The sequence below is a fragment of the Lampris incognitus genome, chromosome 12 (genome assembly GCF_029633865.1).
Source record: "Lampris incognitus isolate fLamInc1 chromosome 12, fLamInc1.hap2, whole genome shotgun sequence".
NCBI classification, from domain to species: Eukaryota; Metazoa; Chordata; class Actinopteri; order Lampriformes; family Lampridae; genus Lampris; species Lampris incognitus.
Genome location: NC_079222.1, coordinates 33,986,852 through 34,009,956, shown reverse-complemented (window position 1 = coordinate 34,009,956; position 23,105 = coordinate 33,986,852). Strand labels below are relative to the sequence as shown.

General features: G+C 43.4%; 1 protein-coding gene across 1 annotated transcript in view; it reads left to right on the top strand.

The window, feature by feature from the left end:
- Positions 1-20,754, top strand: part of fcho2 (FCH and mu domain containing endocytic adaptor 2) — a 64,136-nt gene extending 43,382 nt beyond the window's left edge. Inside the window, exons 15-26 of the mRNA XM_056290274.1 lie at positions 2,437-2,461; positions 4,132-4,174; positions 4,290-4,375; positions 8,012-8,127; positions 8,669-8,798; positions 10,527-10,638; positions 13,232-13,387; positions 14,288-14,420; positions 15,842-16,041; positions 17,177-17,241; positions 17,445-17,609; positions 18,034-20,754. Coding sequence (XP_056146249.1) covers positions 2,437-2,461; positions 4,132-4,174; positions 4,290-4,375; positions 8,012-8,127; positions 8,669-8,798; positions 10,527-10,638; positions 13,232-13,387; positions 14,288-14,420; positions 15,842-16,041; positions 17,177-17,241; positions 17,445-17,609; positions 18,034-18,056 — 1,254 coding nt within the window. The 3' untranslated portion in view covers positions 18,057-20,754. The remainder of the gene's footprint in view (positions 1-2,436; positions 2,462-4,131; positions 4,175-4,289; positions 4,376-8,011; positions 8,128-8,668; positions 8,799-10,526; positions 10,639-13,231; positions 13,388-14,287; positions 14,421-15,841; positions 16,042-17,176; positions 17,242-17,444; positions 17,610-18,033) is intronic.
- The last annotated feature ends 2,351 nt before the right edge of the window (positions 20,755-23,105 follow it).

The following is a 23,105-nucleotide window of genomic DNA, read 5'->3' as shown; positions in this document are numbered from 1 at the left end:
GGTGTGTGTTTTTGTAAACCTGATGTTTTAGTTTTATGTCCGTTTCGGTTTTGCAGAACCGATTCTCGTTTTTCCTTTCCGGGAAAGGTCATGCAAAAGTCAAGATACCTTGTTTTTTTTTTTATGTACTAGCCTTTAAGTGTAGATTTGAAATAGGAAGATGTGCACGCACAGCTCCCCATCCAGACATGTCCCCGGGGGGGGGGGGGGGGTAGCGTGAAGAAACGGTCAGCAGGCAACGTAGCCTGGCCTGAGAAGTGACATCATGACTAGCGCTGACCTCCTCATTCAGTGTCTTGTCTCCCAGCATCATTCAGTTTGTGAAGCCCTCTCAGCCGTACTATAAAAATAACTCCTGCCATTAAAATTTAAAACCACTACTGCATGTGTGCAAACATGCACAGCTTGTGTGTGTTCGCACACATACACGACCTGTGCATGTTTGCACACATGCACAAGCTGTGCGTATTTGCACACATACACAGCTTGTGCATGTTTGTACACATACACAGCTTGTGCATGTTTGTACACATACTCAAATTGTGCATGTTTGCACACATACACAGCTTGTGCATATTTGCACACATACACAGCTTGTGCATGTGTTTTTGCATGTGCACGTTGTTGTTGTTGTTGTTGTTGTGTTGGAGCGAGTGAGAGTGTACACCGGGTTTCATGATGGAGGTCTCGTGTGTTGTGCCTGCCACACTCCCCTTCTGCACAGTCAAAAGCTGGACGGGACTCCTTGAGCTTCTCGTCCTTAACTTGTGCTGCCCTCTTTCTTACTTACCAGTGATTCCCATCTCATTGTTTAAAAAATGTACCTCGTTCAATTTTCTTTTTTGTTGTTTGTTTCATAGTTTGGTGTGTTTTATTAGGACTGTTTTATCAACTTGTGAATCACATGCTTGTTTTAAGGTTCCATTTGTAATTTTTGACTCCTAAAAGGTTAATTTCATGTAACACTAAACGTGTGTAGGCAGGGTTTCTTTTCACTTGAGTAAAAATTGTGTAGTTAATTTAAAAAAAAGAGTTGGACTTAAGTTTAGAGATGAGTCTGCGTGTTTTAAAAAAAAACATTTATTTATTTATTTATTTTTATTTTGATTTCGATCGTGAAATGAAAACTATATGATAAATAGTAATATGCTGTGTTTCGTCAGATTGCTTTTGGGCACTGCTTTCACATTTTACGACGAAAGACGCGAATCGATTCCTATCGTTCACAGTTGCGTTACGGGCGGATGTTTCGGGGCTGAAGCATGTAGTCTAGGTGATGACAAACATTGCATCATCTGGTATAAATTATTGAGAGATCCCCCCCCCTCCCCCCCCAGCCCTCATTTTTCTTTCTTTGCAGTCCTCCTCCTGTTTGGTTGCCCTTCGTGGTGTTCCTTTATTGAAATAGCAGTGAGAGTTTGTGTGTGCGTGCGTGTGTGTGCGTGCGTGTGTGTGTGTGTGTGTGTGTGGCCGGCAAGAGCAGTAATTGAACCCATTTGCCGCTTAGCGCCTGTGGGACTAAACCCTGGCCTCATAGTGCTTTGGTGGTTTAACGCTTTAGCTATGTTCCTCAAATCCATTTTGATTCTGGTTCAGCCCCCCACCATCGCACCGCCATCCATCTGTGTGCGAATATATTCCTCATTGAAACCGATGCCGTAAGTTTCCATCGAGTCGGTGGCCCAGGAGCGCATATCTATTTTCCTGCAGCACGACATGGCAGATTTATGCCCCGTCCTGACTCGGTATGGGAAGTTGCTGGAAGTGTTGGGGGGCATGCTCTCTATTGTCCCTGATTGATCGTTGCATGGGGTTATATGCACGGTCTTGTGCTGCCGAATTTTTCACACTAGGTTTAGCATCTGGTATGTGCGAGTAGAGAAAAATCCTGTGATTTACTATCTCTAACTGCGAAGTGGAAAATTTCCGCTGCCACCGGGAATTCATCCTGATATATCATTTTTGCACCCCTTTTCAGAGTGTCAATTGTATCATAAGACATATTTGTGTATTTGTAGTGTGTTGCACGGTTCACATAAACACTAGTGGTGGTACTAATCACCTTTCATTTGCGTTGGATTGTCGTCTTCACGTATAAGTATGTATATAGTAAATTTCAAGTTTGCAGAAAAAGTTGCATACAAGTGGAACTTTTTAAGAAGTAAACACATTGTTGAACTCAGTGTAACACAACTGCACATAGTCTGTGTCCTTTAACACAAGGAGCCAAATGTGTACTTCAATTTTAACATGCCTCCATTTGACTTTTTTTTTTTGTGTGTGGTTGTGTTATTATAAATTACTGTTTGCTTAATTTGGCAGTAGTTTTGGAGACGTTTAAGTGGGTGGGCGGTGTATTTTGCGTCGAAAACTATTGTGGGCCTTGTTTGTCTTTGCTGTGATTGATTAATGGCAGATTTTTTTGTTTGTTTGCAGGGTCAGATGCGGAGGAACCAGTCTAGTGAGTATTTTCTCTTGACCGTCTTGACGTCTGTGTGTGCGTGTCTGTGTGTGTGTGTGTGCGTGTGTGTGTGTGTGTGTGATGCCAGATGACTTTAAAGGGGTTCGCCACTACAACTTCTGCGTGATCTACGCTTTCACTTGGCCGGGATGGTTTTTTGAAGAGGTTGTTTTTAAAAAGGAAAAAATCCAGAAAGCCTTGCCAAAACCAACGACTCCCCAGATAAAGTAAACAAGGCCGTCTCTCTTGCGAATGTGCCTTCGCGAGTTATCCCTCTTCCAAGCTGCAAATAATAACTTTCTGATCACCTATTTATTTTTTTGCATGTCAGAAATTACCCATCTGCCTCCTTTAAACCCAGGGCCCTCGTTGTTTGTTTTGCTTTGTTTGATTTCGGCCCGAGTGTTTTCACGAACGCTTTCTGCTCGGCTGAGTTTAAAAGCCAGGAACCCGTCACGACCCGTAAGGTCTTCAGCTTTAACACGGTTTAGAAAAGCGTCCAGAAGGAGCCGTGAACCAACACTCCACCTCGAGTTCACTTTCTTCTATTTTCCGCGTAACCGTTTCTGAAAAAACGATTGTTTCTGCTTATGATTTAATGGAGCTTAAACTTGGGAAAGAAAGTCAGATTTGTCTTTCTGCTGAAACACGGCGCTTGATAAAGACACCCCTGAGGTCCTGCAGCGAAGACAGCATCAGTCCATAAAGAGATGAATGTATTGTACTCACATCAATCAAACTTGACCCCACGACTCGTAACGCTCAGGGTTCATGCTCCCAGAGTCACCCTGTGGTTAGCTTAGCGCTGTGGTTAGCTTAGCACTAGCATACTGAACCTGTACTAGTGTGTTTAATGATGGTTATATCTTTCCATGTCAATTTTACCAACTGCACACAGTCCCTTCTCAGAAAGGGCCCCGCAATGATTACACAATATCTAACGATGTACAGTTTAAAGTGGCCCCATTCACTTGATAGAAAGCTGCATGCCGTGCTGTTTCACCATGATAATACCATGGTATACCATGGTATACCATAGTACTACTATGGTATACCATGATATGTACATGGTAAAATTTCTTATGGCCACTTATCTAGGAATTTCTTGGGGTTAAGTAAAGACAATACAATTTCAATGAAACTCTAAAGGAGTGATTTCGAAGGGTTTGAACTTGAAGAACAGACAAAACGTGCAAGTGCAAATGTTATTTTCTTACTTTTCAGGACATATTTCTCATATTTTGATCCCAAAAACAAACCCTCAGCTTATATTTTATTTGTTTTTAATGTAGTGTGATGTGATCACATAACACTACATATATGTATAGTATGATATATATGTATGGTATATGATATGAAATTATATATGATACAGATATGAAACCTTCAATGGTAGGGAAAGTGCTCAACAACCCAAAGGGCAAAATAATCCAGTGATTCACGTAATTATATATATATTCTCATGGCAAGGTCCTGGCAACACTAGCTAGTGCAAAGCCTTTTTCTGGTCACAGCACCTTGCACGGTTTGTCGTCAGCTCTGAGGAAATTGGACTCTATTTATATGTTACTTTTTCTCCCCGTGACTTTTTCTCACTTGCTGAGAAATATTTGTATTTCCCATCATCGTCTGTTGTGCTTTGTTTTATGCTTGTTTTCCTTTCACCGTAGGTGATGAACTGACAAAGACCAGATTGCCAACATCTTACAATGAGTAAGTATGAGAACGGAAAGTCTCCCTGCGTGTTAACAGAAGACAAATGCAAGGCTGTGGACACACTGAACTGCTAATGACAACCATTTATTTCTGTTTCTGTCTGTATGTCCAGCAGACTGACTAATAATGACCTGCTGTCTCTGGACCCATTTAGCCCAACCCTAGCAGGGTCCTCTTCCTCTATGTCTTCATCAACGGGTGAGCACTTACTTCTATTTGTGTCTTGATTCTTTCTCCACACCTTCGGGTTTTACCTTTGTCTTCACTGTACTGTACATTCTGTTTTTGCGTTAAACCAAACCCCAGTTAAATGTTGATTCCCCAAAGAGAGAGGAAAAAAAACTGGAGGTATTGTATTTCCTTGAAACTCTCTGGCTCTTAGTCTTACCCCAGATTGGAAGACATAACTCAATTACAAGTACGCAAGTTTTCTCTAATTCTCCCTGTTGAGCCAGTCAGTTTCTCCTGTGGTCTCTCCTATGATCCCAGATCCCTCCATACGCTGTGCTGTGTCCTTTCCCTCCTTTTTTTTATTTTCCTAAGTTACTCAGTTGGAAGTCTTTGCTCGTAGAGCAGTCCCAGAGGGAGGCGCTGACCCCTAAAGTCAACTGAATACTCGACTTTCGAGAATTAAAGTAGCAGCCATTTTTTCTCCCAACTTGCAGTTTGTCTTTTGACTCATTTAGCCTAGCTCGCACAGCAATGGCCCATCAGGAGATACAAACACAACATAAAGTTATTGGCCTGCTTGTTGTCAGCAGCGTCGATCAAGTATTGACTGATGAGTTTCATGGAAGGTGAATTTTTCCAGGTGCAAGTTAAGCAAAGAAACACTTTTTTGGTTTTATCTCTGTATTTGTGTGTCTTTGCAGACTTATATCTGTCTGTATAGTTGTCATTATCTCTCGCTATTGTGCTCTCTCTGTCAACTTCTCTTTCTCTCTCTCTCTCTCTACCTGGGCTGCTTCCATGCATAAATGCAATGTATTGTTAAGTTTTAAAGATTAATATTGTATGTGGCACTTTTTTCTGCTGAGGATAGTATTATATGTCTTTCTTCATAAGTCAAAAACCATGTGTTGCTTCAACAGATTTTGAGTTTTTATCTGTGCCCCCCTTCTCTCACATTAACATTGTTAATACCTCGTGTTTCCGGAGCAAAATGTTTTTGTTTGTTTAGGTTTTTTTTGTTTTGTTTGTTTGTTTGTTTGTTTTCTCACTCATGCAGTTGGTTGTTTTTGTGTCACGGCAGGGTTTATGCAGCGTATCATAGTGATGGTGTGATTCTCATGCCTCTATGTACATGACACCAGCATTTAAGTGGAGTGACATCAGCAGTGACCCATTGCCTAAGCTAGGTGTAATCCACAGTTAATTGGCACCTAGCTGAGGTCAGAGGGCCGGCTATAAAGCCCACTGGCACGTATGTTGTCAAATAGTGTCTTGTTACTGTCAAAGGTCCCAGCTTAAAAGTCAAAAGAGCATCGTAAAGTGCCCTGATTAGGATATTGTGATGGAATTTAAGTCCCCACTTATGGCCCGTTAAATCTCTCTGTGTACAGTGTGGAGGTTTTACCAGCTGCTAATGGACTCATGACACGCTCAACATTGCTCTTGAGGCAAGAGTTCCTGTACTGACCAGACCAGAAACTTTTTTGTATTTTTTTTTTCTGTTTGAGATTTTTGTAATTTTACTTTGTCATTATATGTACATTTCAAAGTGAAAGTGTTTTTTCTGTATTGTTTTTACTTGTACTGTTCTGGTTATCTAATATCTTTTATCCGCCCTTGTCAGACCTAGCCCATATTTTGTTATCGATCCCTCCATCTCAGTCTCCTCACATGAATGACATTGATGTCTTTCTACCAGAGACATCAGGTAAAATGTGTGTGCCCAACATATTTTGATTAATTCGTTTTAGATGAAAACTTCCTTAAGCACTAATCTTGACTCACATGTCCATTAATTAAAATAAAAAGTCTAATTCATAAATTGCAGGTCGTACTTTATGATGCCATTATTTACTCTAAGTGTGTTATGATCAGCTAGCCCAAATTTCGACAATGCAGTGTTTACTCACATGGTGTTTATGTTTGATTGCATAATACATGTCTTCATTTTTTTAAATTTATTTTTCATCCTTATTTTTATTGTTATATTAAGGAAGATGTTAATTAGCTTGTGCACTGTATTCCAGAAACGGTTATCTTATACAGCAAAACCTCATATTTGTCTCAAGAGACAGACTAAGAAGGGTGCGTCCGGGTAGCGTAGCGGTCTAATCCGTTGCCTACCAACACAGGGCTCGCCGGTTCGAATCCTCGTGTTATCTCCGGCTTGGTCGGGCATCCCTGCAGACACAATTGGCCGTGTGTGCGGGTGGGAAGCCGAATGTGGGTATGTGTCCTGGTCGCTGCAGTAGTGCCTCCTCTGGACGGTCGGGGCGCCTGTTCGGGGGTGAGGGGGAACTGGGGTGGAATAGTGTGATCCTCCCACATGCTAAGTCCCCCTGGCAAAACCCCTCACTGTCAGGTGAAAAGAAGCGGCTCCACATGTATCGGAGGAGACGTGGTAGTCTGCATCCCTCCCCGGATCAGCAGAGGGGGTGGAGCGGCGACCGGAACGGCTCGGAAGAATGGGATAATTGGCCGGAGTGGGAAATTGGGGAGGAAAAAGGGAGAAAATGATAGATTAATATACATTTAAAGGGATAGAATATTATGCAAGTTACTACTGTTGTGTCACTATAGCTGTTGTCCTAAATGTTTACCTTCTTTGTTCTTAATTGCAATTGTCATCCTGCTTTGCTCTGTCCAATACACTGCCTCTTCAGCTGAGATGGCGCTACAAGAAGAGCGCTCTCCTCCCTTGGCTGAGAGCCAGCAATCCAAAGACGTCCACTCTTTATCTTCACCGATGTCCTCTCCGGAAGACCCTTTCCAAGCCCTCAAGCCTATCCCTGCACGAGCACAGAGTGCCCCTATCACCCTACCAGCTGAGCCACTGGACCCCATCAAGAGCCCTCCGCTTGTCAACCCCCTGAAGAACGTAGACATCTTCTCCTCCGTGAACTGGTCTCAGAGCCAGTGGATTGCCTTCAATGATAATTTTGCTCCATCTTTGAGTCAGGTCCCAGGGATAGGTGTAAAGGATCCCCTTAGACGCCAGTCCAGTACAGGCAGGTCAGCCCATAAATTATCTGAGGACTCTGCTGACAAGCTGGTGGGCAGCAGTGCACTGAGAGAGGACAGCAGCCCCGATGTCTTCTCTGTGCTTACAGATAAGACGGTGACCACTGCGCCATCTGTCCAAATGCCTAATGGTAACAGCATCACTGATGCCACAGATAAGGAGTTTTGTTTTTTTGGCTTGAAGAGTTTGCTTAATTTTTTTGTTTTTAACTGCATCCGTTTCAGTTCTTTTCTTATCTATTGGAAAGTATTGTGTTGCTTTGGTTTAGTGTGTTGAAGCAAGTTGTTTTCCTTTGTTGTTGTTTTATTCTTGGATGCTCTTACTAATCTGAAGCCTTGTTTTCAAAGGATTTTGTGATTGTAACATTGTGGGGGGTTTTTTGTTTGTTTTTTTCTTTTTGTTTTGTTTTGGAATGTATATGTGTTATTGCACATGTAGTATTCAACGTCCAGTGTTGCCTGTGTGATTTTATTGTAGAGGTTGTGATGCATGATGGTGTTGTGTCTTCTGGAATTGATTCGTTGTTGTAACACTGTAACATGTGAGCCTTTTGTTAATGATCTTTTTTTTTTATTATTTGAGCAGGATGTTTAACTTCCACTGACTCCCATGTTATTTTTCTATTTTTTTTCTGTGTATAGTTACAGCCCCAAACCGACCTACCACACCGTTGACAGCTGGCACCCTAGTGCCCCCACCGCGCCCCTCCTCGAGACCCAAACTCCCCACTGGGAAGCTCACAGGAATCAATGAAATTGTGAGTAGCTGCATGATTCCTCTAGGTGAATACATACCAGCTATTAAAATAACACTGCTTTTAGAGATTGAACATGTCACTGATTGCGGCACGGAGGCGCAGTGGTTAGCGCAGTCGCCTCACAGCAAGAAGGTCCTGGGTTCGAGCCCCGGGGTAGTTCAACGTTGGGGGTCGTCCTCTGTGTGGAGTTTGCATGTTCTCCCCGTGTCTACGTGGGTTTCCTCTTGGGGCTCCGGTTTCCTCCAACACTCCAAAGACATGTAGGTCAGGTGAATCGGCCGTACTAAATTGTCCCTTGGTCTGAATGTGTGTATGTGTATGTGTGTCAGCCCTGTGATGGACTAGCAGCCTGTCCAGGGTGTCTCCCCGCCTGCCGCCCAATGACTGCTGGGATAGGCTCCAGCATCCCCGCGAGCCTGAGTAGGATAAGCAGTTTGGATAACGGCTGGACGGACATGTTGCGGACGAAATCTCTGTGATTGTTAGTGATGCTAAGATTATGTTTTAATGGCTGCTTGCTTGACTTCAATCAATCAATTAGGTACGGCCATTCAGCCCACCCAAGACCTGTAATGCCAGCCCTCCTCCTGCGGCACCACTGGCCCGGGCAGAGAGCTCCTCCTCCCTGTCCTCTAATGCCTCAATCAGTGCCAGCAACACCCCCACTGTTGGTAAGGACACGCTCACTATGCCCATGTCACTCAGCTTGTCAGTGTTGTTCTTCTGTCCTCAGAAAAAAAGTACCCTTTCTTGTCCTCTTGCACTGTCCATTTATTCTACTTTTAGTTTACTTGTCCTGATCAGTTACCAAGTTTTCTCCTATCAAATTCCACCTCTTCACCAGCCCCTCACCAATCCCCTCCTGCGACTCAATGGGCAGTTTTCTTTCTCCTCCTCACTCTTCATCCTCCCTCCTTCGTTCTTTTTGTTGCAGGACCTGAGCAAAATTATGTCCCCTCCCTCTCTTCTCCAGAGCCAGAGCTGGTCTTTTCTTCTTCTCCGTCTCCTCTCTTTCTCCTAAGCCAACGTGAGTCTGCCTTTCCCGACTCTTTCTCTGAAAGACTGCCTTCCATCTTGCTTGCATCCGTCCTACCCTGCTTAGAGTTCGGTGATGTGGAGAATATTGTTTTAACCTGCAACCCTTACCTCCCATTCATATTTGTATAACTACATCAGCCTAGTCAGCTTACCCCTTACCTCCACTGTCATCTAGGTGTGGGCCTACTGTTGTGCATAGCATGATCCCATCTCACTTTTTTGTTCTCTGGGTTTGGTTCATCTCTTCTTTTCTTGTTTATGAATTTAATTTGGCCTGTAAAGAGGATGATGTGTTCATAACGAAGCCACCGACCTCTGAGAAGCGGTGTGAAATGCCAGCAGGTAGGGTTGCAGTCAATACAACAGAACATGGCTGTCTGTTTAACTAACACCTGAACGGGGCTGGATGAATGATGAGTGTATTCTTCTGACAATGTCCTGTGTGCGCTCCATCTTGAAATGTTCAGCTCGTCTCTCAAACTCAGCTCTGTCCACATCGTCAGCTCCTGGCATTATCTAATGTTGTAAACCGGAGTTTTCTTCTGGTGTATGTTCTGTTGTTCTTCATCCTCTTCCATAATAACTGTAATTCAGAGAGAACGCTGGAGTCATCATGATGTAATCTATAACTTAAGATGCAGCACTTGGGACGTCTGGGTGGCGTGGCGGTCTATTCCATTGCCTACCAGCACGGGAATCGCCAGTTCGAATCCCCGTGTTACCTCCGGCTTGGTCGGGCGTCCCTTCGGACACAATTGGCCGTGTCTGCGGGTGGGAGGCCGGATGTGGGTATGTGCCCTGGTCGCTGCCCTAGCGCCTCCTCTGGTCAGTCGGGGTGCCTGTTTGGGGGGGAGGGGGAACTGCGTGATCCTCCCACGCGCTACGTCCCCCTGGTGAAACTCCTCACCGTCAGGTTAAAAGAAGCGGCTGGCGACTCCACATGTATCGGAGGAGGCATGTGGTAGTCTGCAGCCCTCCCCGGATCGGCAGAGGGGGTGGAGCAGCAACCGGGACGGCCCGGAAGAGTGGTTTAATTGGCCAAGTACAATTGGGGAGAAAAGGGGGACAAAAATCCAAAAAAAAAAAAAAAAGATGCAGCACTTGTAACATGTCGCTAACTTTGACTTTTGCACGAATGTGTCCAACTACCTAAAATAACATAATGTACAATTTTATATACATATTTTTATATACATATTTGAATGACTGAAATATGAAATATTGTAAATTTTATAATGCATCTCTTATCGATAAAGCCCCTTAATCTGATGAGTTAACTGAATGAATGGGCTTGGTCCATTGCCAGGAGAAGTACCGTTTAATCCAGCATAACTGCAATTTAGTGCATTTCTTATTCTTAGGGACGTCTCGCGGTCCCAGCCCTGTGACCCTCGCATCCCAAGATGCTTTGCCAATTGCTGTGGCCTTCACCGAGTCAGTTAATGCTTACTTCAAAGGAGCTGATCCCACTAAGTGAGTCTCACATGACCTTCGACTACTCAAAGATCCCAACTTGGCTCGATACCCGACCATTTTTTTTTTTTTGTCCTTATTTGAGAAAAGACTACATGAGTTACGTAGTGCTGCACATACTGCAACACCAGCAGCACATACTCTGTAAAGACCTCCATACAAACTTTGGTTTATGTCACCTCACCCAGATAGCAAAACCCACATTCACACATAAGTAAACCAATGGTGTGTTGCCCATCGCAATGTGGGTCTCTCGCTCTCACTCCCTTTGTGCAAATGTGGAATGTTTTAGATTTACGTTAGGTTGACACCATTCTTTCAGAGTGGATAACCCACATGGGGCAGATTATAGTCTGGGGCAGTGAAAACATACACTCTTTTATTGGTTAACTGCTGTTAAATTGCTGCTGTGCAGAAGGCTTATTTTTGCAAGGATTAGCAAATGGAACATTTCAAGCAATGCAGTGTAGATACAGTGCAGGGCTGTCATACTGCCACTGCATGGTTTCACACAGCTCCAAGCAGAACCAGACTAAACCAGTATGGGCCTAGAGCTATTGGTTCAGTGAAACCTGTACCAGTCTTATCTAGTATTGATACAGTTGTGCGGAAAAGTGGCCACCAGTAATGTCACTGGCAGACAATCTGCGAATGTTAAAACGACAACCCTCACTTCCTGGTTTGCCAATGTCTTTGGTGGGGTGCATGTGTAAGACAATACAAATGACACCACATTAGAGTCCTGCATCGGGTCGGGTACCTGGCGGGTGACCCGCAAAAATGTCGTCGGCGGGTGATATTTTGTCTTGTTTTTATTTGCGGGTTCAGGTGCAGGTAAAACAAAGGAACATGCGTGCAGGTTGCGGGTGTGGGATAATAACATTTAAAAATAGTATTTACTATGTGGTTTTTTTTTCTTTTTCTTTTTTAACCTCTCACCTCATCAATCATATCCGGCTGTCGGCAGTCGTTAGCCCGGAAGCGTTTAAGCTGCTGCAGCACGCTCGAAATTGAAATGGCTGATGAGCTGAGGGCAAAAATAGCTTGTGGAGAATATCAGATTGCCGACAATTCTTCTCCAAGAGCGAAGTCCAATGTCTGGGGGGCTTTTGGCGTACTCCTAGATATTTTATCCTATTATCGACAGACCTTGTCAAGCATAACATTAAATTTAAGCTATTGGCATTGTATGTCAGCATCCATTTATTTACCTACCACGCGTTCATGTAGATCAGATCTGCATAGACTGTGCAATATTCAGCTGATATTCACAACATCTGACAAGGGTTGTAATTGAACAAACAGGAATCCATGATATAATGATCAGTTGCTCTGCGTAGAATCTGCGCATATTTAGCTTACACGAGCGCGTCCTGTGTCATAGCACTGTGGGACATGGCGTGGCACACCTCGCAACAGCTCTCCTCTAATAGTATGTTAGTGTTTATCTCAGATGTGATATGTTTTTAATTGAAGTACCAGAATTATACATGAATTGTCGACAATGTTGAAAAACACTGAAAACAGATCAGACATGGTTATTATTAGGCCTACATTTTTCGGGTTTCGGGTGGGGTCGCAGGTCTTGTGTCACCGGGTCGGGTCGGGTTGCGGAAGTAATGGTTTATATGTGCGGGTTGTGGGGCGGGTACGGCGTTGCACGTTGCGGGGGCGGGGCAGGTGTGGGTCTCAAAAAACGGACCCGTGCAGGACTCTACTCTACATATAGCTGGTGTAGCGAATGCCACCAAAAACAGATTCTGTATGCACTCTAGAGAACTTGTGAGCTAAGTGCGTCCGGGTAGTGTGGTGGTCTATTCCATTGCCTACCAACATGGAGATCGCCAGTTGGAATCCCCATGTTACCTCTGGCTTGATCAGACGTCCCTACAGACACAGTTGGCCGTGTCTGCGGGTTTGGATGTGTCCTGGTTGCTGCACTAGCGCCTCCTGTGGTCGGTCGGGGCGTCTGTTGGGGGGGGGGGGACTGGGTGGAATGGCAGGATCCTCCCACGTGTTATGTTCCCCCGGTGAAACTCCTCATTGCCAGGTGAAAAGATGCGGCTGGTGACTGCATGTGTATGGGAGGAGTCATGTGGTAGTGTGCAGCCCTCCCCGGATCAGCAGAGAGGGTGAAGCAGTGATTGGGGTGGCTCGGAAGAGTGGGGTAATTGGCTGGGTACAACTGGGGAGAAAAATCAAAAAAAAAAAAGGAAAAAAAACTTGAGCTAAAAAGACTAAATCAATCAGGAATCAGGACGACTTTATTTGTCATTTCATTTCAGCCCACGCAGTACAACACAAAGACACATCTAAAAACTACAAGAACTCACATATCCAAACTAACACATATATCCAAACTAAAAAAAATCACTGTCCAAGGGTACGAACGCCAGCCAGGATGACTGCCGGAACTGCCGGTCTGCATGGGCTAGCAGCTAGCAGTTGCTAGCTAGCAATTGACTACATGTTATTTATATTTAGACTAAATATGTGGAACACGTATTTTTTTGTTTTGTTTTTTTTTTTCTTCCTCAACTACATAAGAGCTCATCCAAGATACAATTTTGTATCTTCTCGCTGGTGTCCACAGGTGCATTGTGAAGATCACAGGGGACATGACGCTGTCATTCCCCATGGGAATAATTAAGGTGTTCACCACCAACCCCTCCCCTGCCGTGCTCACGTTCAAGCTGAAAAACATCAGCAAGCTGGAGCAAGTTCTACCCAACCAGCAGCTACTATTCAGGTAAGGGTTCACTAAAAGTCTTGAGTAAAAAGTGTACAGGTGTACGTAACATTTTGCAGTAGTTTTTCAAAAAGGTCGGCTCATCCGAGGTTCAGATGGTCTGAAGCATCGGAGAATGGTCTGTCTAATTCCTGGTGAAGTAAAAGGAGCTTAGATGGGTTCAAGATTAAGGGAGGCGAGTGCGTCATTGAGCGGAAATTCAATTTGCATTCTGACATTAGCCTGTTATTAGGCTGCAAGTGAAATATTTTCCAGCGGTCCTCGGTAGTCAGGTCTGCACAGCTGATGTCTCTCCAGCAGCAGCAGCTGCCTTTTTGGACCGTCTATTTATTTTAGCTCTTGTCATATCTTGAGTAAATAGTAAATCCTGCCCTATCTACGTACCATGTTTACGGTAATAAAGCACAAATTATTGTATTTTCGAAACTCTTGTCCAGACGAGCCCATTTGGTCTTCATCAAATGTGTTTATATATTTTCTTTGTTTGCAAGAACAACAGGCAGAAGCCTTGTTGGGCTGACATCTGCAAAAATATTATATAGCTCGGACAACACTGAAAGGTTAAAATTTACCAAATTTAGTTTTCTTTAGCCGTTTCAGCCCATCTAGATAGCTAGATTTTATTTTTTTTTATTTTTTTTTACATTTCTCCCTTTTTTGTGGGTTGTCCCAAGACCACACTGCTTGACTAACTGAATCAAGTGGAATTCATGATTTAATAGCTGGTTTGTTTTAACAGGGTCATTTTTTCCAAGCTATTGGAGCTATACACACAACGCCAAGAAGAGCAATGAATAATTGAGCCTGTGATCATTCCCTGTGTGCATGGGTGCGTGTGTGTGTATGCTTGTGTGTGGGTGTGTGTATGGGTGTGTGTGTGACTGTTTTCCTTTTATCTAGTGATCCTTCTCAAAGTGACTCAAATTCGAAGGACTTCTGGTTTAACATGCAAGCACTGACCTCGTACCTCAGAAAAGCTTCAGAGCAAAATCCTGCAGCTTCCTATTATAATGTGGACATCCTGAAATATCAGGTCAGTGAGTGAAAACTGCTCCAAAACATAATGCATATGTTGCACATTCCACTGATATCAGATTGCAGTATTGTGAGATGTTCAAACCTGCATCACCAGCATCCAGGAGTATCCAGGTTTTCATTTCAACCAAACACAACAACAGTTTATCTCACAATTTAGTTTCCACTCTCTGCTCGCATGTTATTGAGTTAAATCAAGCCCTCACTCAGACGGTACTGTCCAGCTTTAGTTTTAATTTTTAATTAGGTCCTGTTTATGTTGATTTTCACAATTATGGGTTATTTGATGATTTATTTATCTTTTTACTGCAGCATGTGATATTTTTCTTCCGCTCTTTATCTTGTTAAAACAACACATTGGCCACCCAGCCCCACTGTTAACTTATATGCATACATACGCAAGACATTCACAACCCCACTACCTGAACACTACTCCCAACCCACTTCCATTAGCCAAGCTGCCTCAACATTACCAATCACGAGAGGGCGTCCGGGTAGCGTGATGGTCTATTCCATTGCCTAGCAACACAAGGATCGCCAGTTTGAATCCCCGTATTGCCTCTGGCTTGGTCAGGCATCCCTACAGACACAATTGGCCGTATCTGCAGGTGGGAAGCCGGATGTGGGTACGTGTTCTGGTCGCTGCACTAGTGCTTCCTCTGGTCGGTCGGGGCGCCTGCTCAGGGGCGAGGGGGAACTGGGGGGAATAGCGTGATCCTCCCACGCGCTACGTCCCCCTGGTGAAAGTCCTCACCGTCAGATGAAAAGAAGCGGCTGGCGACTCCACATGTATCGGAGGAGGCATGTGGTAGTCTGCAGCCCTCCCCGGATTGCCAGAGGGGGTGGAGCAGCGACCAAGACGGCTCGGAAGAGTGAGATAATTGGCCAAGTACATCCATCCATCATCTAAACGGGGGGGAGAATCCAAAAAAAAAAATACCAATAAACTCACAAACACACACACACACACACACACACACACACACACATGTTCTTTTATCTGCAGTTAAACGCTTGACTTTTCCTTTTTTCATGTAAAGTGCAATACATTTTATTTCAATATATGAAATGTTCTATAGGTAGTCTGAGCATCAAACATGCAATCAATCTGTCAATGGAGCAGCTAAACTAAAAGTGTACTGATAATGACCATATAAATTCATCAAGTCTTCCACCATCGTAGTAAAAGCTTGAAGTTTCACTTTAGCAAAGTGAATCATCACAATTTAAACACTTTAACTTTCCAATCTGAATTTAAAGGTTTTATTTCAGAAAATGGCACTCACACCTTGCAAGTATGTCCTACTGTCTCTGTGTAAATATGCTACCGAAGATATTTGGAGCACCACCCTCATTGCTCCACCCTGACCTGCTGCATTCATGTTTGAACTGGAGCCATTGTGCTCTACACGTGTGCAGGTGGTGTCTAATGGAACCCAGTCCACTCCTCTTAACCTTGCTGTATACTGGAAGTGTGCGCCGAGCACTACAGACCTGCGGCTAGATTACCGCTACAACCCAGAATCCATGGCCTCCCCCGGAATGCTCACCAATGTACAGATCCTAGTGCCAGTAGATGGAGGGGTTACTAACGTGCAGTCTCTGCCCAACGTCATCTGGTGAGAAGTGGAACTTTGTTTAAAGAGAAGTTTGTGAAATATCATAGAACACTTGTCTTTATGCATGCTCAATAATCCAGGTAAGAAAATCACAGACAGTTGAATCAGTTGATCTGGACACAGTGTTTATTGAGAGAGAAACGTTTGATCACTCATCTAAGTGACCTCGTCAGTGTCTTTATCTTGTTAAAAAAACACATCGGCCACCCACCTCCACTATTAATGTACTGTAATGTAATGTGCCCAGCATCAGTAGTAATGCGGATGTTGTACCGTCGTAGTGAAGAGGGAGCTGAGTCGGAAGGCAAAGCTCTCAATTTACCAGTCAGTCTGTTCCAACCCTCACCTATGGTCATGAGCTTTGGGTAGTGACGGAAAGGGTGAGATCGTGGATACAAGTGGCTGAAATGGGTTTCCTCCATAGGGTGTCTGGGCTCAGCCTCAGAGATAGGTTGAGGAGCTCGGACATCCGGAGGGAGCTCAGAGTAGAGCTGCTGCTCCTTCGCGTCAAAAGGAGCCAGTTGAGGTGGTTCGGGCATCTGATTAGGATGCCTCCTGGGGCGCCTTCCTTTGGAGGTTTTCCGGGCACGGCCAACTGGGAGGAGACCCCGGGGCAGACCCAGAACTCGCTGGAGGGACTACATGTCCAATCTGGCCTGGGAAAGCCTTGGGATCCCCTAGGAGGAGCTAGAGGGCGTTGCTGGGGAGAGGGACATCTGGAGTGCCCTACTTAGCTTGCTGCCACCGCGACCCGACCCCGAGAAGCGGCTGATGGTGAGATGAGATGAGATGAAATAATGTACTGTAATGTATTATGTACTCTTAGGCCCCCCTAAGAGTACATCTGTTGCCATTTTACAACATTGTGATTGCAACCATTCCCAAATCCTCTGTGAATAGTTCACATCGCCATTGAAAAGTCACGGCAATTTGCATAAGAAACCGATCGTTGGTTTCGGTCGTTATGCCATGGTATTGTTTATAAGGGTGGGGATACCTGCAGTCAGTTCAGAGTTAGGAGGTTACTTAGATGAGTTTTGCCCAGATGAACCGATTCGACCTTCTGTGATCACTGAACACTATGTTGATTGAGTGTTGCCTCTGTTAAGTTTATCAATCAATTCTTCTATTTCAGGAATTCAGAGCAGAATAAGTTTCTATGGAAACTGAACGACATCTCAGAAAAGTCTGAGAATGAAGGTACAAGCATAGTGCAATGTATAATTGTGGTTCAACAATCAATTGAGGAGTAATGTTTATTGACAGACTACATATATTTAATGCTGATTTCCATGAATCACAGTAATTTGGATTGTAAAGTCAAAAGAATTTGTGTGGCGGCTGAGAGCTGAATGGGCCTCCGTCAATGGATCGTGTAATGAGGTATGCGTGTTTGACTTCAGGTACAGGGTCTTTGAGGGCTAAATTTGACCTTTCAAATGGCCCGTCAACCCCTACAACTCTGGCGGTGCAGTTTATGAGTGAGGGGAGCACCCTGTCTGGAGTGGATATGGAGCTGCAGGGTACTGGATATAGACTCTCTCTAAACAAGAAAAGATTTGCCACAGGTATGTAGGACAGCTGTCTCATCAGAAGCTTGTCTCAGGGTGGTCCACTGCAAAATTCAGTTTTCAACAGCCTCAATTTAAAATGCTGCTATTAACAACACACTGATATTAAGCAGACAGTGCAAAACCACTTAAATGTTGTTATTTTATATATTAAATATTATTTTGGGGGGCTGCACAGTGGCCCAGTGGTTAGCATTGTTGCCTAACAGCAAGAAGAAAAGACATGCATGTTAGGGTTGATACTCCTGCCTGTGCCCCTGAGCAAGGCGATGGAAAGAAGAACTGGAGTTGGTCCCCGGGTGCTGCAGCTGCCCACTGCTCCTATACAATAGGATGGGTTACATTCAGATGACACATTCATCATCAGAATACAACGACAAGAATAAAGTGGCTTTCTGTTGGTGTGTTTGTGTTTCCCCAGGGCGCTACATGGCAGATTGCTAGACCCGAACACCACTCTGATTCTGGAGAAGTTCTCGCCCAAAGGAAGGTTGAACACACAGAACTTTAAAACACCTTCTGAACCCACCTGAGTGCAGTTTGTATAAATGCGCTTTTACCTGGGATGCAAGAATCTCACTAGAGAAAAGCAGCACTGAGTACTGAACACTGTTTAAAAGAAATTAAAAAAAAAAAAACAATCTTTCAGGAAAATGTATAGATATAAGATTCTAATTCTCTCTGACCAGTTCACTCTTTGTAATGTGAGAAACATGGGTTTTATGTAAATCTCTTATGATATGAAGTCATAAAAAAGAACGAAAAAAATGTGCACTAACAATCTTCTGGCCTCTTTTAAGTGTTCCTTTTCTTTTCCTGTCTTGTATTTTTCATGGACTCGTAAAAAATGAAAATTACAAATTTCAGGGTGGGAGGGGATGAGAAGAGAAGAACTAACCCCTGTTTGCCCCCTTTCTCCCCTTCTTTGTAAATATAAGCAGACTCGATTCTCAACTTGTAAAACTTGCTGATGGTCTTTTTCCTCCTTCTGATTTCTCTTACTTTCCCATCTTTTCGATGACGTGCAATGGAGCAATGAAGAATCTGTCTTATACAGTATGAGTTTCTCTCTCACACTTGCAGCACAAGCTCGACTTGATATCTTGAAAGCAGTTTTGAAGTGCTTCACACAAAATGCAAAAAAAAAAAAAAAAATCTGACCTCAGTGCCTCTTATTACTGTGGATAAACAGGCAACCAAAGTGTGTCGTTGTGCTTTTGCCCAAATTTGGGTTATCTGATTTTTCAGTAGCTATATCCACGGCAGTTTAGGTCTCTGCCGATGATCAACATAAGCTTTTTAAAACTTCGTGTAAATTTCTATTTCCTTAAAATGAGGCTGGGTTTTTTTTTTGTTGTTGTAATTATTAAGCCAGTAATGTTCTTGGAGAAGAAAGTTCCCAGCTGTCTCGCATATGAAGCATGAAAAATATCAGACACTTTTCTTAACAAACATTCAAGGGATGCTACCCCTTAAAAGTGTGAGCATATAATTTCATTTGCATACATCATAGACTAATTTTTTTTATAAATGTTGGCAACACTTTTTGTGCCCGAATAACGGAGAAACGTGCCTGAATCTAACTTTTCTCTAATTGTTTTGTACGCGAAAGCACAGTTAATGAGAATAGCACCGACCTTGTGCCAATTGTGTTTTTATAGTCCTTTACTGGGATGTTGAAGGGAAAATGTGTCCACTTTGTACAACCAAACTGTCTTCCAGTGAAATGAATGGCTCATGCTCTGGCTTTTCCATTGAACACTTTTATAGTACTCTCTCCTATTTCAAATTCGGCGATAGCTCTTACCCCTCGTATGCCGAAGGCAATGCCGATGATTGTAGTTGCATCACCGGGCCAATTCCTTATCAGAATGCATTAAATACCCAACACTAATTAGCAAGTAACTGTGAGTAGATGGTATTGTGACACACTGCCATCACGTTTAGTCCTTGGTGCTGATCATATCAGTAGTGAGCCTCCCATTCTGTTCCCACTGTATGCCGACGCGGAAGTGTCGCTGTTGAAAGTGTTGTGCTTCTCCTTGATGGAGTGAGAACAAATTATTTTGCAGTATATTTCAATACAGTTTAGAATGCCCTTTATGCGACCCCCTTATCACTGTGCATTAAGCTGGCGGAGGAGCCGTACTGTGCTGTGACTTTAGATGTGAAACTGACTGCAAATTGATTCTAACTTCAAGTCGTCATGCAGCCATCTCACCCGTCAGAGAGGACTTGATGAAATGTGCGTTCATGTCCAGATTCCATTTAATCTTGTGTACCTAGACGACTTCATTTTTACTCACTTTATGTCCACCTTGAAACTGCTTGCTGGTGATTTTTCTGATTGCAAGCTTCATATTTGGCAATCTTGATCATGTTTTTTTTTTTATATCTTTTCTAAAATAATTTTTATAATCCTTTTTACAGGTATCTTCACCTGGCTAAAGACTAGGCCTTTATTTATAATGTAGAGGCAGATGCTAACCTGAAATGTCTTGATGCTCCTCAATAATCCAGGTAAGAAACTCAAAGAAGGTTGAATCAGTTCATCTGGACACAACGTTTATTGTCAGATACGTTTCATCACTCAACTAAGTGACCGCTTTAGTCTAAACTGACTGCGGGTCAGTGTTGTAGTCGAGTCACTAAACCTCGAGTCCGAGTCGAGTCGAGCCCCCAGTGTTCAAGTCCAAGTCCGAGTCCCCAAAGAAGAGTCCGAGTCAAGTCCCCATTACCTGAGTCCAAGAGTTCGAGATGGGCTCCAGTGCTCCACTCTGGCAACGTACAAAAGCCATTGATCTTACATTCTATTAGAATGTGGTGATCAATGTTACAGTATTAATATAGCTATCAATATCTTATGCCGAATTATTAGGGCCTTTTACAAAAAAACTAACAAAAACAAAAAAACAGTCTTTATCAATTAACAAGTCTGAGTCCTCATCTCCAACTTCCGAGTCTGAATGCAGTCAGTGCTCGAGTCCAAGTCCGAGTCATCAGTGCTCAAGTCCAAGTCGAGTCGTGAGTCCTGAAAATCAGGACTCGAGTCGGACTGAGTCTGAGTCCTGGACTCGAGTACTACAACACTGCTTCAGATATCCCACCCTTATAAACAATACAGTACAATACAGTTGCATAACGACCGAAACCAACAACCAGTTTCATATGCAAATATGGGTGTGACCTTTAACTAGAGTTTCAGTGGCCATGTGTGCTATTCACAGAGGATTAAGGGAATGTTGCAGTCACAGCATTGCAAGATGGCGACAGGTGTATAATGACCAGTTTCAAACTGGTTGTTGGTGCATAACGACCAAGACCAACAACCAGACACCCATATTCACCCAGCGACCGAAACCAACGACCAGTTTCATGTGACTATGGACAGTGCATAACGACCGAAACCAACGACCAGTTTCATGTGAACATGGGTGTGACAGCCATATTCACATGAAACTAGTTGTTGGTGCATAACGACCAAAACCATGGCAACAGATGTATACACCAACGGCCAGTTTCAAACTAGTCGTTGGTGCATAACGACCGAAACTAACGACCAGTTTCAATGTGAATATATTCACATGAAACTGGTCATTGGTTCCGGTTGTTATGCACCTGTCTCCATCTTGCGATGCTGTGATTGCAACATTCCCTAATCCTCTTTGAATAGTACACATGGCCATTGAAACTCTAGTTATAATCGTAAAACCCATATTTGCATATGAAACTGGTCGGTGGTTTCGGTCGTTATGCATCTGTATTGTACTGTATTGTTTATTTGTTGTTTTACACGAGTGATGAAACGTATCTGTCAATAAACACTGTGTTCAGTTGGGCTGATTCAACCTTCTTTGACTAACTTGAAATGGATGACGGAGCTTTCCAGTTCTGTAATGTCACCATCACTTTTTAGATTGGTGTCTCGCTCTGTACTTTAATCAGCCAAATGTTGTTATGGAGTACACACTGAGTTCCCTTAGAGTCTTGAAATCACCGCATCACATTTTGCAAAGTGGAAATTTAAAGTACAATTGGAGTCATTAGTCGCTGTACTCTTTTTGGACAAAGTTGGACAAGCCTTATTCAAAAAGGAGTATACTGCTCATGAACTTGTCAAAAGGAGCAAGCTGGTTCTTGCTGTCATTACAAAATATACAAGAAACATTTCCTAGGTTTTCTTTTTTGGTCAATTTCACATCCTTCTTTTTATTATGTTATATAAAAATGAGAGTTTTTAAAAAAAAAGCAAAATTGTGTAAATGATTCTCATGAAATGTACATTTTTACCAATATCTCAGCCACTTATTTCTTCACTTTATGATTTTTCATTGTGCCTGTATTAAATGTGTAATATATGAATATATCTAAATATATGTATGGAAATTACTACTTAACATGAATTCTGTGTGTTTCTTTCATCTGGTCATAAGGACAGAGATCATTTGTCATACCATTTGCTGGATTTGAAAAGTGTATACAGTTATAGTTTTTAGTTTGGGTTGTTGTTAATTGGGCAATTTAGTGACATTCAGGATGTGATTCCATCAGACTTCATGCCCTGTAAGCATTTTGTTTGCAATTGCTGCACTGTGCGTCCTGTTGCCAGTGACAAACTTGATAACAAACTTAAGAAGCTGTGGTGTCCTTAGAGTGTGTTGGTGGTTGTGTTTGAGGCTTTATACATCAATATGCACATACAATGATGAGCCAGAACATTATGACCACTCACAGGTGAACCAAATAACACTGATCATCTCCAAAATAAGGCACACGGTAGATGGCAAGTGAACAATCAGTTCTCATAGCCATCGTGATGGACGCAGTAGAATTGGGCAGGAGTAAAGACCTGAGTGACTTTGACAAGGGCCAAATTGTTATGGCCAGATGACTGGGTCAGAACATCTCTCAAAACAGCAAGGCTTGTGGGATGCTCCTGGTCAGCAGTGGTGAGTACCTACTGACAGTAGTCCGAGAAGGAACAACCACAAACCAGCGCCCAAGGCTCATCCGTGGCTGAGGGCAACGAAAGCTACCCCATCTGGTCCGAACTGACAGAAGGGCTACTGTGGCGCAGGAGTCACAGAAAATTATAATGATGGTTACAAGAGGAATGTGTCACAACACACAGAGCATCGCACCCTGCTGCATATGGGGCTGTGTAGCCGCAGACCGGTCAGTGTCCATGATGACCCTTGTCCACCGTCGAAAGCGCCTACAATGGGCACGTGAGCATCGGAATTGGACCTTGAAGCAGTGGAAGAAGGTTGCTCGGTCCGATGAGTCCCACTCTCTATTAGATCACGTGGATGGTCGTGTACATGTGTGCCGTTTACCTGTGGAAGTGATGGCACCGGGATGCACTGTGGGAAGATGACAAGCCGGTGGAGGGAGTGTGATGCTCTGGGAAATGTTCTGCTGGGAAACCCTGGGTCCGGCCATTCATGTGGACATCAATTTGACATGTGACACCTACCTTAACATTATTGCAGA